Below are 16479 nucleotides of genomic sequence, written 5' to 3' on the forward strand. Positions count from 1 at the left end.
CTCAACGAATCAGCTGGCACCGCAAACCTTTACTTGACGATTACCGCTACGTACAATCTCGCGGCCGCAGTTAGACTTGCACTCTTAAATGACGTATTCAGACTGTACATGAATTCCTCGACTTTTGCAACTTGTCTAGCTGACTAATATTTACACTCTAAACGACTTGCTGGCCCAGAATCAATCCCTCCCCAGTAAATGGGATCCAGGCTTACTGGTCGTCAAGAACGTGCAGGTACTTGCGCTCCTCCTTCTTCTCCTTCTCTGTTGCTGGGGGGAGGTCGTAGAAGTTGCCGCTGCGGAATCCTTGCTGCAGCATAGTTAGTATCGGCCATCTCCAGATAAACCTCACACGCGGTCTTACCAGGTAGTGGTAGGTGAACTTGGCGATGTCACCGGGCTCAATGCCGAGGTCCTTGAACGTCTTTGCTGTCTCGTCGATTTCCTGGTCGATGAACTCACGCTCGATCTCGTCGGCGGACATGACGTCCCACCACAGGAACTTGTTCAACAGCCCGGCAACAGGCTGGAGGACCTTCTTCGGAACGTTGATGTGTCGGCGCTTCTTGAAGATTTCGCGGTCGACATACTCAGCAATTTCGGCCATGGAGTAGTTCTTGGGACCGTACAGCTCGAAAGTCTGGCCAGCGGTGCTGTCATCGTAGAGCATCAGCTCGAGAGCCTGACCTACGTCGATAGACTACAAGTGTCAGGGCCCGCGTTTCAACTAATATTCGTGTTTCAAACGTACGTGAACGGGCCAGAATCTCTCCTGCATGTTGTTGGCAGTGAACAGGTTCATAACGCTGGCAAGCTTAAGGAGAAGGTTGTCTTCAAAGCCGAAGATGGGTGCCGGTCTCACGATAGTCGTCTCGGGGTAAATGCTGCGGGCGACCTGCTCTCCGCGCGCCTATTGGACTGGTTAGACCATCACTTTTGTCTTGAGTATTCTGTATCTAACCTTGGTGCGGTAGAACTCGGATGGGGAGTCCAGGCTGGCGCTGTGACTCGACATGTGAATATAGCGATCCACGTCGTACTTGGCAACAGCCTCAGCTATACGTTCGGTTCCCTCAACGTGAACATCCTCCAGCGAGAAGTTCCTGCGTGCGCTCTTAGCCATTGTCCCCGGGGCCGCTGCATACAGATAACCTACTTGGTGGGATAGTTTCGGCCGACCAGGTTGTAAACTACATCCGAATGTCTGACGCTCTCTTCGATTGACTGGGTGTTGTGGAGATCGTACTCCTGACGTAATGTTTAGCCATTGATCGCGATGAACCCCTCTGTTGTAGGGAGACCATACAATGAAGACGACTCTGCCCAGATCACCCGAGACCTTGAGATGCCGCTTGGCCATCTCCTCACGGAAGGGAATGACGACCGTACATCCCTGGCGGGCTATATTGGAGAGTCAGATGTGTTGCCATCGTCGAAGATATCCGCGTCGTACCAAGTCTGTTCACGATGTACCGTCCAACTTGGCCCGTTGCGCCAAATACCGTCGCAGTGTGTCCTGTGATTCGTTTTTAGATAAATTTCCGAGTCGAGCGAAGGAAAGCATACCGCCGAGGGAGTGTCTAGGAAGAACATGGTGTCAGCAGTACTCTTTGCCCGCGCAATTGAACCGTCCGCCTACCTTCCGCCCTGCGTTCGTAGGATAGGCTTGCCCGTCCGGGTGATGGCAACATCAGAAATGGGCTGCCTTCTCAGGACATTGTGCGCAGCCTTCTGGGTTGACCGCACGGCGGTCGGAAAGGAGGCCATTGTCGGATATCGAGGCGGCAATGAATGAGTGCGATAGCCTCCCAATTGACTGCCACGTGAATGCTTCAGCGTAGCCGAAAGCTCCAAAGTCGCGAGCTTCATCCAGACCGGGGCGGCGGACAGGCGGGTCACGTGGAGGCACGGACCAGATTTGGTCATAGGATCGGAAAAACAGCCATTGGCTGTAGCATGGATCCGGTCGGGACCCGTATCCGTACCTCACTTCGCGGCTTAGGTAAGGATTGTCAGTCCCAAAGCGTCCTGAGTAGCAAGAGTTGGTAGGTACCTTAGGTAGGTATCTTAGGTAGGCAGCACGTAGCTGACTGACCAGGCTGCTGGCTAGCCGCGTTATGTGCATCGTCCCTCCGGAGCTTGCATCCATCATATACCAACTTTACAACCACACGAAGCTTCCGGCGTTTGGCACCACCAAAACAGACACCCGGTCTCTAGGCAGTAGCGCCTCTACCATATACCTACGAATCGAATCGAAACCGTGATCATCGCAATCAGCCTCGATTGTGTTGTCGCCCCGGGCACTCGAAGCTCTCCCACCCCACCACACGAGCCTCAACCTCAACCTCCACCTCCACGAAGATGAACATTGACACGATTCCCGATTTCCTGGCGGAGCAGCGCGACGAGGCCCCCGAGGAGCTTCAGCACCTTGTTCTGGAGTTCGAGAACTACTGGGAGCGGAAGCTGTGGCACCAGCTTACCGATGCTCTGGGTCAGTTCTTTAGCCACCCAGGCAGCAAGGCCCAGCGGCTGTCCTTCTACAAGGTCTTCATCCTCAAGTTTGCGGATAAGATAAACCAGCTTAAGCTCGTTGATCTGGCTTTGAAGGCCGCCACGGAATGTAAGGGTAAGAAGCATTGGGACCTTGACCAGTGATGGTGGGACACTGACAAAGACGGCATAGACGACGAGGAGCGCCTCTCTTTCCTTCAGGGTGTTGCGAAGAAGGTCGATAGCGAGAACTCACAAGATGCTCTGGTGTACGCATCTGTCGCCGTTGCTAGAGTAAAGTTGAACTTGGAGGACATGGACGGCGCCAGGAAGGACCTCGATTCGGCCGAGAGAATACTGGACAGCTTCGATTCGGTCGAGACTATTGTTCACGCCGCCTTTTACGATGCGAATGCCAATTACTACCAGGTAGGAAAATCGTGGTATTATCGATCTCGGGCCGTTACTGACTGAAATTTCCCGTAGCGCAAGATGGACTTTGCCGCATACTACCGCAATGCCCTCCTATACCTCGCCTGCATCGACCTCAACTCTCTCACAGCTCAAGAGCGCCATAGACGGGCGCTGCACCTCAGCATCGCCGCCTTGGTATCCGACACCATCTACAACTTTGGCGAGCTTCTTCTGCACCCCATCCTCGATGCCCTCAAGGGAACCCAGGACTCGTGGTTCCGCGACCTGCTCTTCGCTTTCAACCGTGGCGACCTCCAGGGTTTCGAGGCTCTCTCTGCCAAGATGCGCTCAAAGGAACTCCTCAACGAGAATGCAGGCCACCTGCGCCAGAAGATCTACCTGGCTGCTCTGACAGAGGCCGTCTTCCGCCGCCCGCCCCACGACCGCGCTATGTCTTTCAGCACCATCGCTCAGGAGACTAAGGTTCGCCCTGACGAGATTGAGCACTTGATCATGAAGGCCCTGAGCCTGGGTCTCTTGCGTGGAAACATTGACCAAGTGGATGAGGTTGCGCACATTACTTGGGTCCAGCCGAAGGTTCTTGACATGAAGCAGATTGCCAACATGCGCCAGCGGCTGCTTGACTGGGACTCTCAGGTTAACCAGCTGGGAAACTGGATCGAGACGGCCGGTGGCGATGTGTGGGCTGCTTAAGGAAGAGGAAAGATTACGGGCTGACCAAAAAGGCGTCTGTAATGTTGGTCGGTAGCAAAGACCAGTGTACACCACTAGAATTAGAGAGATGAAGAGAAACTGGCCCTTGATGGTGGGCCAAAATGATTCCGATGACAAGCAAACGACAACGGCCTCCATGCCTCTGATATACAAGTCCTGATTTAATGGTTGCTCCAAAACATGCCCTCTTCTTATAACGCCTCACTGTTTTTTCTTGAATGCCAATAACTCGAATCAAGCCCTTTTCGCTGAGGACGCAGGGTTCCCGAGCACAATAACCGAACCCATCAGCCAAGCAGGCCACCACACACCCCAGATTATGACAGGCGTGTACATGCCCCAAACGTCCCAACCGAAAGCAGCTTCTTTGAGGACCTCCCCAATGCTAATATTGAAGTAAGTCGAGACGGAGTAAAGAGCTGCCGTAGGTGAGATAAGTTGAAGGAAAGCCGCGCAAGCCCACCGAACGGCAGGATGGTGCGGCCATGGGTGCATGAAGGAGAGTGGACTGGCCATAACCCCCACAAGAAAGGCCAGAGAGAAGTTAAGCGTGGCTAGAGCGGAGAGAAACATGCCCAACAAGAGTAGGGAGAATGACTTGATGAGCTGGTATTGCTGAACCGTAGGGTTGTAGGCGGATGTCATCAGCGAAGAGATGAGGAAGGGCAGAGCACAATTAGTGAGCGAAAAGACCGTGTACGCCCCAGCAAGCATCTGTTGCAGCTGTCAGAGAAAAGCCAAATAATTCAGGATTCAGGATTGGTCGAAACTTACACTTGCGGGCATGTGGTTGAAGACGTACAGCGGAATCACGCCTAGGAACTGGCAGATGGCCACGACACCGAGTGGTAGGAACAGATCCCGCTCAACGGCTCTAGTGCGAAGCGTGTGTTTGTCTGTCTCCCGCAAAGCATCTTCGGAAGACTTATCATTCGCGGTGACTTCACATTCTGACTTGACCACAATGGGAGGCTGTTCTTGATGACCACTTTTCACCCACAGCGAGATGGCAGTGATTGTGAAGCTTGCTGCCAAGATCATGGCGCTAGGCAGATAGGTGCCGATGCTGACGAACCTCTCTTTATGCATGAGCAGATAGAAGAAGAAACTCTGATGGAGGTGTTCGAGAAGGTTGTTCAGACTCCGGAAAGTGCCTTCGATCGTACGGCCCATGCCCATCTCGTCATGCCATCCCTCACCGAAAGGCTGCAGTGTGACCGCATCGACGTGGTAAGGTATGAAGCTGCTGTGGGGGCCAGAGGCGTGTCCCAGGCCTTGATTCAGCATGCCTCGAAGCATAGTACGCAGACGGTCCTGGTACTTGTCCGAGTGCGTCCACATCTCTTGAATGGCGGTTCCCATACCCATCTGGCCCCCGGCAATATTGACGACAGAGTTGATGAGATCTAGGTTTGGAAGCTGGCCGTTGATGCCATCGTAAATGATGTGGATGGACTCGAATCGATGTTCCTGGGGATAATCAATGGCAATGGCGCCTTGGAGGGCGCCGGACTTGAGAGGTAGAGAGTTCACTCTGGCGGAGTCATGGGAGTCGTGGTAGGCGTCGACCCACGCTTGGGTTCCTGTTTTGCTGTCGGGGGGGACAACCAGGATAATGTCTTTGGACCATAGAGACCACCTCTTGAAGTAACGGGCCAGGGTCAATGCTAGCGGAATACCATTTTGATTGAAGTGGCCATCGACCGTCCTCCAAGCTGCCACCAACACAATCGCTTCCGTCGCATCGCCACGTGGGGCTTGTAGGATGGCGTAAATGTTCTCGCCTGAGTAAATGTCGCCGGCCGACTCGTACGTGTAATTTTGGCGACCGACTTTGAGACCGACGTTCTTCAGGATACTTTCGAGCTTGTCATTGATTCTAGATGGGGATGACCGTCAGCTTGTGGCTATGGGGTGCTTCAATGGGAGTGCACACACTCGTAGTTGGACCTGTCCCTGACCGAGTTGACCTCTTGCTTATACGCCCGCAGTACGTTCTGGTCGCTGCCTCCGAAATAGGTGTGTACCTGACCGGGAAGAAGCGCATTCTCGGAAATGTAGGTTCTTCGGGAGTAGTCGTTGAGCGGCAGGAGGAACAGCCAAGCAATACCACCGAGGATGCAGGCCAGAGAAATATAGGGCGGAAGCTTGAGGATGCGTGGATCGCGTCGCAACGAAAGGGCCGAAGCTATTAGGGACAAGTCAGAGCTGCTCGATGCCAGTCAGGGCCACGGCGGGCTGCATCCTCACATATCAGTCGTGACATGACGATTTCGTTCTGCGGCAGCTTCAACAAGCTGCGCAATCGCACAAATCTGATCTACCAGTCTGCGTGGTGATTCTTTTGAAGACAGTCGTCATCTCCAGGGGTTGTTGTTCGTACCGTGAGGTCAGGCCCCTGTCAGCTAAGGTAAGGTACCTACGGTAGGTACGCTACGAGTGCCTTACCTGTGCTGTAACTTCGCGATCCCAGAAATCGGCGCCCAAATATTCATTTATCCGAGCGCGTTGGCCAAGCTTACCTACCTACCTACCCCTGGTCAGATGGCCCGGGGGTATTGAGGCCCGAGAAACACAATTCGACGAATAGGTACGCAGGGACACGTCCAGGGTCCGGTCAAAAGGTCCGGTCAAAACAATGTATAATTTAGCTTCTTTTGCCTGTTGTATCCTCTACCATCGATGTTTGGTAGGCGTGCGACATTCAGGTTTTGCCAAATAATTTACACACCCATGAAATATCTTATCATTCAGGTTTTCAGACTAACTCTACTTCAAGCACCTGGGGTTTTGTAAGTGCTAGTCTAAGCGCACCCCGAGAATGGGCGAGGACGAATCCCATTTTATAATATACTACAAAGAGGAGCTTCTGGCAGAGGGACCAGAATCAACACAACGATGTCCCCTTTTGCCCGTAACGTAACTCCAAACTCCTACCAAGACGCAATTCGTCTGCTTGGGGCAATAGATCGAATATATAGTACAGTCCGGCGTTCCTGTTTCAAGGACCGAGTCTCTGCGTGCTGCCCACCAGAGCAATGGGCGCGCTTGTACCGGGAGGGTGGCTGCTGGAGGGCAAGACACCGAAACGACCGTACGTCTTCTGGTCGACGCTTACGTAGTGAGGCAGACGTCCCAAGAGGTTCAGCTTCGACTCAACCCACCGCAACGCCTTCTCCGGTGGGCTCAGGAACTTAAGATATCCGAGACCGACTGAAGGCAGAATGTTAGTGTTCCGGAAAATGAGAAGGGTGGTTGCACGTCGTGACTCACAAAGATATCCAACCAAAACACCACATAGATGGCCTAGCAAACTCGTGCCGGGAACGAGCGCTGTAACGACCAGAACGAGGATCAATGGCGTTGTCCATGTAGGAATGGAGTGGGTCGCAATCGTCAAGTAAGGGTTCGTCTTGTATGTGCGGATAGCCTCCATTCCGAGAAGAAGAAAGACCCATACGCTGTGATGCGCCAGACATCAGTCTCCATTTCAAGGTTCCTACATTCATCAAGTCTTGGGTTCTCTTCCTTACCTAGCGCCCATAACACTAACATTGCCCTTGAAGAGAAATCGCTCGATCAGCACGTATACGACAGCCGGAATCGTTGAGAGCGCTGCCAACAGTTCAGTCAGAGATGGATCGCAGGGATATTGTGAGGAAGTTCGTACGGCCGATGAACAGCGCAATAGACGTCAGGGTACCGAACTCGGCCTCGAATCGCTCCAGTAACGGTGTCAAGGCGACAAGGTTGAGGATGACATGGACGAAATTAACATGAACGAAGGGATATGTATTCATTCGGTACGCTATTGCGGAAGCCAGAATTAGCAATTCGGTCTTCGCAGAAGAGGATGCGAGAGGGGCTCACACGACGTGAAGGACAGCTGGTCTGGGATCAACGCGCCCCATTGCTTCACGTCCCAAGCCGGTTGTAAGCTGGCAGCCCATGCTGCCACAATTGCGAGCAACACGATGCGCGTAAAAAGAGGTAGCCGAAAGATATAGGACCGGGCCCTGAGAGTGCTGAAGGACGTCACGTTGGAGGCCATTGTTCCGCCTTCTTCGGATCCGACGACGGCAACAGTTCCGCGCGATCCTCAAGGGTTCCGCAGGCCAGTTCTGGTGGGGTTTCCTTGATATATCCTCTGGGCGATCGCTTCGGTGGAAAGTTGATGTAGGGCGACGCAGGAACCTCGAGTTGGGATCAAGCACGCTCGTGTCTGGCGGCGAGTGGGAAATTGAAGACAGCCTGTCGCATGCCCACTGCCCTCTCGGCCCTCTTCGGACGATCCCCCAAAAATGCCAGATAAGGACCAGAGTTCCAGACCGTTCGGCTTATCACCACGTGATCTTATCCTGCCAGCAACATTAGACATGTCACATACCCGACCCAGGCTACTATCCCGGGACACTAAGCGCCAATCTTGTATAACGTAGGTATCGGTACCTACCTTACAGTGTACGTGACCTGGGTACCCACTACCTGACCTACTTACCTTAGGTACCTAGGGTAGGTAGGTAGGTGTGGTGCACCTGGCAGTCCCGTCTTCGCTTGATGGGTCCGGAGCCGAACAGACACCCGGACCCCCGTGAGCGGTGAAGCAACTTTTTTACAGTTACTGCCCAAATTCTGCCCCGCCATTGCCATCTCGACCTACATTTTTGGGAATTCTGCCACCTTCAGCATCCCGAACGCGCTTGCGATCTTGCCCTTCCAGCCAACTATCACTGATAAGCCAGCAAAATGGGCGTGGGAAACAAGCGGACATTGACCAAGACGCGGAGGAAGTTGAGGTAGGCCCGAAGACTTCGCATTGCATTCAGGGGCGTTTCTGACAACCTGGACAGAGACGTCGACCAGATCAAGGCCGACATGCTTTCTCCACGACATTTACGGCAATGGAAGGACACGAAGGCGCTTGAGGATCTCCCTGGCTTGGGTCAGCACTATTGCGTCGAATGCGCCAAATGGTTCGAAACCGAGATCAGCCTGGTCGGTCATCAGAAGGGAAAGCCTCATAAGCGCAGGTTCGTACCAAGTCGGCATCCGCTACATATTTGGTCCTCTTCGTATTGTCACACTGCTAACTATTCTTTAAGAGTCAAGCAGCTCAAGGAGGAGCCCTACACCCAGAAGGAAGCCGAGGCTGTCGTTGGTCTTCGAACGGATAACAAGGGCCCTAGCAAGGGCGGTCCGGAGAGGGCCATCGACCAGGAGGTTGAGATGGAGACCTGATCGTCTACGCCCACACGTCTACCTGTGGCTTGAAAGTAGACAACTGAATGATACCCTTTCACAATGACGAACTGAAATGGCCACTGTATCATCCCGTTCCCACTTCCCAGTACTCGACATCCTCTGCACTGACGCCAGTAGAATCCGGCGCGGTGGGCAAGCAGTACCTCAACTTGCATCGTATGCCATGGCGAAACATGGAACATACTCATCGGACACCACGGCCTCGGGCACGGGCCAGACCGCTAGGCCGGCCTCTTTGCGACTCGGCGGCTCCACGGCGTCCTCCTCTTGCGCCACGGGCTGAAGTGCCACGAGTACTTGGAGCCGGCACACGCGAGCCTCGTACTTCGGGTGTTTTCAATCTCGGGGTCGGCTTGGCGGATGCGGGAGGGTTGTCGACGAAAGAAACATCTGTGGTCCTGTTGGTAGGTTAGGAACTGTCCAGGGCGGTACTAGGGTAGCCTGGAAGAAATACATAAAGGTCATCTCGCCGTCATTTTCTGGCCCAGTGTCTGTTCGAGCGGGCGCTGTGCATACGAGACTCGTCAGTTCGCAATCCATGATCTGCAGATTCTGTGCGCTGAAAGCGAGGCGTACCTGAATGTGCGCCCGACTCCTCTTGCTGCCTTGCGCGTCGGAAAGATTCTGTTATGGGCCCCTTGTACTAACGTCAGCCACGCCTAAAAGCAAGAAAGCCGCTGGTTAGGGCACACGCACCTCTGGGTAGTCTACGCAGAAAGCGTTCATGTTGAGGCCATACAGAAAGCTGGCAAAAGACTCGCTAAAGCGAGCCAAGCTCTCATGCATCAATTGGAAGTGCATCATGTTGGCTTCGAGGTCGGCCATGGCGTCAGACAGCTCAGCAAAAGCTGGCTCGAAAGTGTTCAGAGGGAAAGGTTCGCCTCCATGGACGCTTTCTCTGGCTGATTCCCTGAAAGATGATCTGGAGGAGGGGCGTAGCGGGGTCGTGGGACGCGACGTACGCGTTCGAGAGGTCGACCGCTTGCCGCTGGACTCGGGGTGGTCGGCCATGCTAGGAGGCGGTGTGATGTCGATATGGAGAGTATAGAGATTGCCGACAATGAAGTGTCCGTGGTAGGTGGCTATCTGCGCAGCGTCGGTATCAGTATTTTCGCGGCGTGGCTATTCACGCAGGAAGCTGTCGAAGGGGTTCGGGAGGCATTAACTGAAGCGAGAATCAACATCAACAAACCTGGAATGATGCGAGTGGCCGTTGCGCACGGCTGTTGTTCCTGTGTCTGGCGGGGTTCAACCTGACAACCTAAGGTAAGGTACCTTAGCCCCCCGCACCTAAGGTTGCCGGCCGGGACGAATCTACCACATCGTTGAGGGTGCCCCGGGCCCTGTAAGTTGGATCCCCAAAACTGCAGTTCTGCACGTGTTGGCGTGGAGGGGTCAACCACTGTACCTAATTATAATTATAATAGGTACTCGACGGGGAGCAGAATTTGGTGCAATGTCACTGAATGACGCAGACCTCGGCACGTTACCTAGTAAGGCACTGGACCTTATTCGTCGCATGGGCAGCTAGATACGTCAGGTACCTGTATCCGTGTTCCCCAGGTTCCTAGCCTGGGTGAGGTCGCGTGGGCGAGTCCAGTATCTGCAGGTGGAATAAGCTGTGCTGAGTGACCGGGAGTCGCAACGGAAGTCAATAGCCAGCGGGCTTTTTCGCGCAACCTCGGTGGATGCGATACGAATACCTTGAGCACTTCATTCATACGAATACGCAGAGTACGTCGTATTTCATCGCTCGGCTCCATTATCATCTATTGTCTTAAACATCTGGATGGCAGTCAACAATACCGAAGGTACAGTGTAGGTAAGGTATGGAGGGCCAGGTAGATAGGGCGCTGCTTGTAACCTACCTTACCTCTTTCGAAGCGTCTTCGCTCCTTCCCGTCACAGCCACCTTTTTTACAGCCTGGAAAAGACAGGCACCTAATTACCCCTCCCCTCCCCTCCCTTGCCCCAACACTTGCGCGCACACTTACTCACATCCGCGCTCATGGAGAAGCATTCGTCGTAGTCCACAGTTTCAGCATCACACCCGCCATCCACCGCGACACCTCCTGCTGATCTTTACAGCTGCTGTTCTCCAGACTGCCTAACTACTACCTACCCACATTAACGGAAGCTGTCCTGTCCTGCTGGTGCGTTTGAACTGAACCACTCGCTTCCGGAACGCCCGGAGATTGAATAGCTACCGCAGCTTCTTGGTCGCCAGCAAGAGCATTCGATCCTTGCGACGGCGTCGTCGTCGTCGTCTTGGTCCACGTCTAAGCCTCCCCGTCCCTCCCTCCCTCCCCTCCTTTCCCCCCCTCCCTTTCCCCCTAACACTGCCCTCCATTTGCTCCCGCCAGCTAGGTCTTCCGCCCGCATCATTCACGGCTCAGCATCACAGTCTGAGCGTCAGCTACCGCTCCGGCGCAAACCTACCTTGCGGCGCTCGCTCTCTCCCTGTTACTTGCATACCACCTACCAACAACAACGAGGCCACTGTGTACTGTCCGTAACTGTCGGCCGTGTGCTTGCCACATTGTCTGCTTAATATCATCGCTGCTGCTGTTGTCCGAGCCCACTTTAGGACCATCATCGACGCTCTGTTGTCTGCGGTTGTGGTCCTCATCAGCATCAGACAACCCACGAACATTGGTACTCTACTCTTCGGTGTCTCCCTCAAGTCCGCGTAAGTGCTTCTGTGACTCTCAGCTCATCCCATTGTGTTACTACGGCATTTCTTCCTCGCCTAGTCGCAGACGAGAACTGTCTTTAGCAACACTCCCTCGGTCTCACCTGGTTGGCTCTTTCACGTCGCCCTTTTGCAAGTGGCTTTCGTCTTCCACGCACCTCAAATTGGGATGACCCTGCTGACCGTGCCAGATTCTGTGTCAGCTGCGCCAAATTAGGACCGGGCATTAATAGACCTTCTCGACTGATGCTGGCCAGCTTGAAACCGCAATCCTCGGCTTTGCCTCGCATTATCACATTTCCACAAAGAGTCCTTACAACAACTTCGGGATACTTCTTTGTGCCCTCGTCTTCGCACTTTGAACGACGCACCCTGGTTGAACTTCCCATTGGGCGAACCAACTGCCATCTCGTACCATTGAAGTTCAGGCGAGTCCGCACACACGGACTAGGACAGTCATCGGACCCCTCCAACTTGAAGCCTCCGCGCGTCTTGCTGCAGTCCCGCGTCGACTTCGTCGCACTCTCAATCGCGGTTTTCTTCATTTGCCTTGGGTTCGGCCTGCAATACCAGCAATCAGCACCTGGCGCCAGCACCAACACCGACGACCCCTTGAGCTCCGAAAGCCTGTCGCTGGAAACCATGGCGTCCGGCATGCCCCCAGGAAGACCGGGAAATCTTACCCCAGACCAGGAAGAGAAGTTGCGCAAGCTGTGGAACCTGATTCTGTCCTTGGGCGAAGACAACGCAACAGCAGACGGCGCGGCCGCAAGCACAGCCCCGAGTGAGACTTCGACTCCAGGCAAAAATGAGAAGCCCAAGAAGAAACGCGTCTCACTTTTCAATCGCAAAGACAAGAAAGAGGAAGGTGCTTCCTCAAGCACCGTCAGCAGCCACATCAAGGACGATGGAGAAGACAAGTATGGTCAGACGAAGCAATTCCTCGAGGCTCTGGCCAGTCAGAGTCCCGAGGCCCTGCGTGCCACAATATGGTCCATGGTCAAGCATGACCACCCAGATGCCCTGGCTCTGCGCTTTCTGAGGGCGCGGAAGTGGGATGTTGATAAGGCCTTCGTGATGATGATCTCGACCATGAATTGGAGATTGACTGAGATGAAGGTTGACGAGGAGATCATGAAAAACGGCGAGGCGGGTGCACTCGAAGCTTCCAAGAGTGCGGACGCAAACACCAAGAAGCTCGGCCAGGACTTCATGGCCCAGGCCCGTTCCGGAAAGACATTTATCCATGGCATTGACAAAGCGGGACGACCGATTTGCATGGTGAGAGTCCGTATGCACCGACAAGGCGAGCAGTGCGAAGAGAGTCTTGAGAAGTACACAGTTTTCTTGATCGAGACCTGTCGCATGGTTTTGGCGCCCCCTATTGACACTGCGGTATGTGCTGCTCCAAGGCATGGACTGGATGATATGGTACTAAATTATTCCAGACAATTGTTTTTGACATGACTGGCTTCTCTATGGCCAATATGGTGGGTAGCATCACCAATATTAGCTGGCAGGTATGACTGACTATCGTACCAGGATTATACACCAGTCAAATTCATGATCAAGTGCTTCGAGGCAAACTACCCTGAATCCCTAGGAGCTGTCCTAGTGCATAAAGCACCCTGGGTATTCCAAGGTTTGTTCACTCCGAGTCGTGAGTGCCAAAATCTGTGATAGTTAACAAAGGGTAGGTATCTGGAAGATCATCAAGGGCTGGCTAGATCCTGTCGTAGCCAGCAAGGTTCACTTTACCAATAACGTCAAAGAGATGGAAGAATTCATCCCCACGAGCCACATCCTCAAGGAACTCGACGGCCAGGAGGACTGGGACTACAAGTATGTCGAGCCGGTCGCTGGAGAGAACGATAAGATGAAGGACGCCGCCGCGCGGGATGCTCTCCTCGCCGGGAGAGAAGAGCTCATATCTCAATATGAGGAAGCCACACTGCAATGGATCAAGGAGGCAGGAACTGACAAGGAGGCTGGTATCAAGGCGCAAAGGGACGAACTTGCTCACAAGCTCAGGGACGATTACTGGAAGTTGGATCCTTACCTGCGCGCCAAGTGTGTTCTGGACCGAACCGGCGTCATCCGCGACGGTGGAAACGTCGAATTTTATCCGAAGACTGCACCCGCCGTACCGACTAATGGTGCTACCAATGTCGAGACATCAGCAGACGATCTAGATTAGAATGCGACGAGATCGGCACGAGTTTCATGAGGCTACACACGCGGTAGAGAGATCCAAAAGAAAACAAGCTGGTGGCGCCCGGAGGGTTGTTTCAATTACAGGGACCTAGACGTTCTTCCTGCTGCTATACATGGCAGGAGGGCTCGAATATACCACTTTTGAATGGGTTTACATCTTGGACTTAAGGTCCTCAAACAGCGCTTTGAGCTTGTCCATGTCGGTTGCCTGTTGAGGCCAACCGACACCCAGACCTTCGGCCTCGTTTGGCTTTGGAATCTAGCGAAGAAGAAGTCAGCGACGTATCCAAAAGAGAAGAATCGGAGGACAGTTACCATGTGGAAGTGAACCTGCATCACGTCAGTCATCGAGTATCGCGAGGGAGGCTGGGTAGAGTGTCAACTTACATGGTCGACCATCTGGTGAGCAATGCGACCATTGTTCTGGAGGACGTTGTAATCTTCGGCTCCGCTGGCGGCAACAAGTTTCTTGACGACAGGCTGGTGAGATGCTGTTAGAAAACTGACGACTACCAAAAAATTGTGAGGTAAGACATACGAGAATCTCCGAGAGGTGCTCGTCAGGGATATCAGCAAGCTTGGCACCGTGGTGCTTGGGAATGACGAGCTGTACAGATGTTAGTCAATGGTTTAAAAACATGATTTGCTGGAATTCGAAGCAACTACTCACAGCATGACCGCGACTAAGCGGGTTGATATCAAGAAAGGCCAACGTCTTGTCGCTCTCAAAGAGCTTGAAGCAGGGGATCTCGCCTGTATTGGGGAGTCAACATCATGATCACGTTGATACTGCGGGGGTTCGGAGATGTATTGGGATCAGGTACTCTGGTAACTTACCCTTGATAATCTTGCAAAAGATGCACGAAGCCAGAGTGGATGTCATGATGGGCAGAAAATTCTTGTCTGCACAGGGGTGAGTGACAGATTTGTGGCAATAGTCTGGTCTCAGAGTGACTTGGGAGGCAGACGAGTTGAAGTTGGCAGATATGGACGATACCTTCGAGGGGTTGAGCTCAATACAGAGGAAGTACGCGAAGAGCGGGGGTACGGAAGCAGAGTGAAAAGAGTGGGTCGATTTGGAGAAAGGGTACTTAGAGTGAAAAAATGGTCGGGAATGTTGGAGTGGGACCTCCTATCGAACTCACCTCTTGCCTTTTACCAGATGTGACCGTTGGATGGCCCAACAGACTCCATTCCACCAATCTTTGGACACTTCTCATCTGGAGCACCCAGGTTCGACTTTTGTTTTGCCATAATTTTGGATGCTCCGTTCAATTGCACTGGACCGTGCGATAGCAAACATATAACCAGCCTGGTTCTCATGCGCATGCAGCTACAGTTGTTGCGCAGAGGGCCGGAGGGGAAGCACACAGTCAGCCGATGCTTGAACATGCAGCCTTGAGGCTTACTGCGCAGCTTCCAGTGCTGCTCCCGAAGCTCCGCAGCAGCTCGAATTGGCGACATGATCCCTGGCCGCTCCGTCGTCATACCCCTCCATCCCCCTCCGTTTTTCCAGCCACCCCACCTCGAATGAGGCAGAGTAGGTAAACTTGGACGAGCCTCGCTCGGCACCTGCAAAACCCCACGTAAGGCAGCCGCCGTTCGCTCTTTGGTGGTAATCTAGTCACTGTCCGCTTCATTTCTCAACTCTGTGATACCCGAACACTGCTTGTCAAATCAGCCTGTTCGTTTGCGCCTGACCCATTGCCTGATTTGACCTTTGTAACTGTTCGACTTCGTCCTCGCAATCGTTATCTGCGCTCTTCGACTTTTACATCACACTCCGACGGAGCTATTTTGCGACACCCATTACTAGCGACTTCACGTACGACTACGAAGCGACATGACCCGGTACAAGAGCACTCCCCTGTACGGCGGCGCCCTGGTCTGCGACTTGCCAGAGAAGTTTGCCGACGTGAGGTTCGTTCCGCTCCAGTTGCGTTATTCTTGTAAGCTCAAAACTGACGAGGTCGTCCCGTAGCAAACTGCGCGAAGTTCCCGACAACCAGGAAGTCTGGATCGACCAGGATGGGTTCACCAGCATCATCTTTGACATTACTGAGCGCGTTGGTCCCGCCGGCAGCAGCCCCGAGATTGACGGTCGCGCCATGACAACGCATCTTGAGGAGCTTGTCGGCGAGGACATTGATACCGTCAAGGTCTGGAACACGACCGAGACATCCTTTTCACGACTTAGGTGGGTGGCTATCTTCGCCAGGCTCACATTTTCCATTCGCTCTGCACGAAGATTCCCGCTGGCGCTCCTCCCTATCACCACGGACGGCAGCTAACACGGTGACACCCCTGAGCAGCAGCGAGGTCCCCGCGTACACCCTCATCGCGACGCAAACCCCAAAGTCCAAGTCCGGCTCCGCGGCCCCTGACTTTACTGCCATCATCCTCACCTTGCTACGCCTCGAGAAAGAATCCACCGACATTCTCATCACCATCAACGTGCCTCACATCAAGGGTGAGTACAACGAGGAGGACGTTGACCTGGAGCTGGGCAAGCAGGGCAAGCTTATTGGTGACGCCGTTGAGTATGCGGCACGCATCTGGGAGACCTTCAAGGTCAAGGACTGGACTCTGTTCGCCGAGGTCTAGGGGCAACTATTTCTCTTTCTCTTTGCGAGCGCAAAGGTTGTGAACGGCCCGATGGCGGATGA

The 16479-nt window shown here is 53.6% G+C and overlaps 9 protein-coding genes across 9 annotated transcripts; 4 read left to right on the forward strand and 5 right to left on the reverse strand.

Annotated features, from left to right (window-relative positions):
• Positions 1-150: 150 nt before the first annotated feature.
• On the reverse strand, positions 151-1767 carry CGCS363_v009386 (NADH-ubiquinone oxidoreductase 40 kDa subunit; the record flags this gene model as incomplete). Its single annotated transcript, XM_036641235.1, has 10 exons — positions 151-157; positions 216-310; positions 365-700; positions 752-910; positions 962-1103; positions 1157-1248; positions 1307-1401; positions 1454-1516; positions 1567-1580; positions 1640-1767. 10 exons carry the CDS (start codon positions 1765-1767, stop codon positions 151-153), a joined length of 1131 nt encoding a protein of 376 aa, XP_036493798.1.
• A 597-nt stretch (positions 1768-2364) lies between these two features.
• rpn9 (putative 26S proteasome regulatory subunit rpn9) lies at positions 2365-3624 on the forward strand (the record flags this gene model as incomplete). Its single annotated transcript, XM_036641236.1, has 3 exons — positions 2365-2632; positions 2690-2925; positions 2983-3624. 3 exons carry the CDS (start codon positions 2365-2367, stop codon positions 3622-3624), a joined length of 1146 nt encoding a protein of 381 aa, XP_036493799.1.
• Positions 3625-3879: 255 nt separating this feature from the next.
• GAA1 (GPI transamidase component GAA1) lies at positions 3880-5911 on the reverse strand (the record flags this gene model as incomplete). Its single annotated transcript, XM_036641237.1, has 4 exons — positions 3880-4359; positions 4420-5524; positions 5584-5833; positions 5896-5911. The coding sequence occupies 4 exons, from the start codon at positions 5909-5911 to the stop codon at positions 3880-3882; spliced, it is 1851 nt and encodes a 616-aa protein (XP_036493792.1).
• A 735-nt stretch (positions 5912-6646) lies between these two features.
• RBD2 (Rhomboid protein 2) lies at positions 6647-7696 on the reverse strand (the record flags this gene model as incomplete). The annotated part of the gene is made up of 5 exons (XM_036641238.1): positions 6647-6858; positions 6919-7106; positions 7179-7260; positions 7316-7453; positions 7516-7696. The coding sequence occupies 5 exons, from the start codon at positions 7694-7696 to the stop codon at positions 6647-6649; spliced, it is 801 nt and encodes a 266-aa protein (XP_036493793.1).
• Positions 7697-8391: 695 nt separating this feature from the next.
• Positions 8392-8883, forward strand: bud20 (Zinc finger protein bud20; the record flags this gene model as incomplete). The annotated part of the gene is made up of 3 exons (XM_036641239.1): positions 8392-8441; positions 8496-8675; positions 8748-8883. 3 exons carry the CDS (start codon positions 8392-8394, stop codon positions 8881-8883), a joined length of 366 nt encoding a protein of 121 aa, XP_036493124.1.
• Positions 8884-9051: 168 nt separating this feature from the next.
• DAM1 (DASH complex subunit DAM1) lies at positions 9052-10917 on the reverse strand (the record flags this gene model as incomplete). Its single annotated transcript, XM_036641240.1, has 7 exons — positions 9052-9055; positions 9092-9186; positions 9233-9305; positions 9362-9413; positions 9484-9550; positions 9604-9993; positions 10906-10917. 7 exons carry the CDS (start codon positions 10915-10917, stop codon positions 9052-9054), a joined length of 693 nt encoding a protein of 230 aa, XP_036493123.1.
• A 1324-nt stretch (positions 10918-12241) lies between these two features.
• Positions 12242-13796, forward strand: CGCS363_v009392 (CRAL-TRIO domain-containing protein; the record flags this gene model as incomplete). Its single annotated transcript, XM_036641241.1, has 4 exons — positions 12242-12994; positions 13048-13089; positions 13142-13241; positions 13297-13796. 4 exons carry the CDS (start codon positions 12242-12244, stop codon positions 13794-13796), a joined length of 1395 nt encoding a protein of 464 aa, XP_036493126.1.
• A 168-nt stretch (positions 13797-13964) lies between these two features.
• On the reverse strand, positions 13965-14696 carry hnt1 (Hit family protein 1; the record flags this gene model as incomplete). Its single annotated transcript, XM_036641242.1, has 6 exons — positions 13965-14072; positions 14129-14143; positions 14201-14293; positions 14352-14420; positions 14484-14566; positions 14651-14696. 6 exons carry the CDS (start codon positions 14694-14696, stop codon positions 13965-13967), a joined length of 414 nt encoding a protein of 137 aa, XP_036493125.1.
• Positions 14697-15656: 960 nt separating this feature from the next.
• mog1 (putative ran guanine nucleotide release factor) lies at positions 15657-16417 on the forward strand (the record flags this gene model as incomplete). The annotated part of the gene is made up of 3 exons (XM_036641243.1): positions 15657-15733; positions 15795-16010; positions 16126-16417. The coding sequence occupies 3 exons, from the start codon at positions 15657-15659 to the stop codon at positions 16415-16417; spliced, it is 585 nt and encodes a 194-aa protein (XP_036493120.1).
• Positions 16418-16479: the final 62 nt, after the last annotated feature.

This window comes from Colletotrichum siamense (genome assembly GCF_013390195.1).
Source record: "Colletotrichum siamense strain Cg363 chromosome Unknown KSG_Cg363_contig06, whole genome shotgun sequence".
Classification (NCBI taxonomy): domain Eukaryota; kingdom Fungi; phylum Ascomycota; class Sordariomycetes; order Glomerellales; family Glomerellaceae; genus Colletotrichum; species Colletotrichum siamense.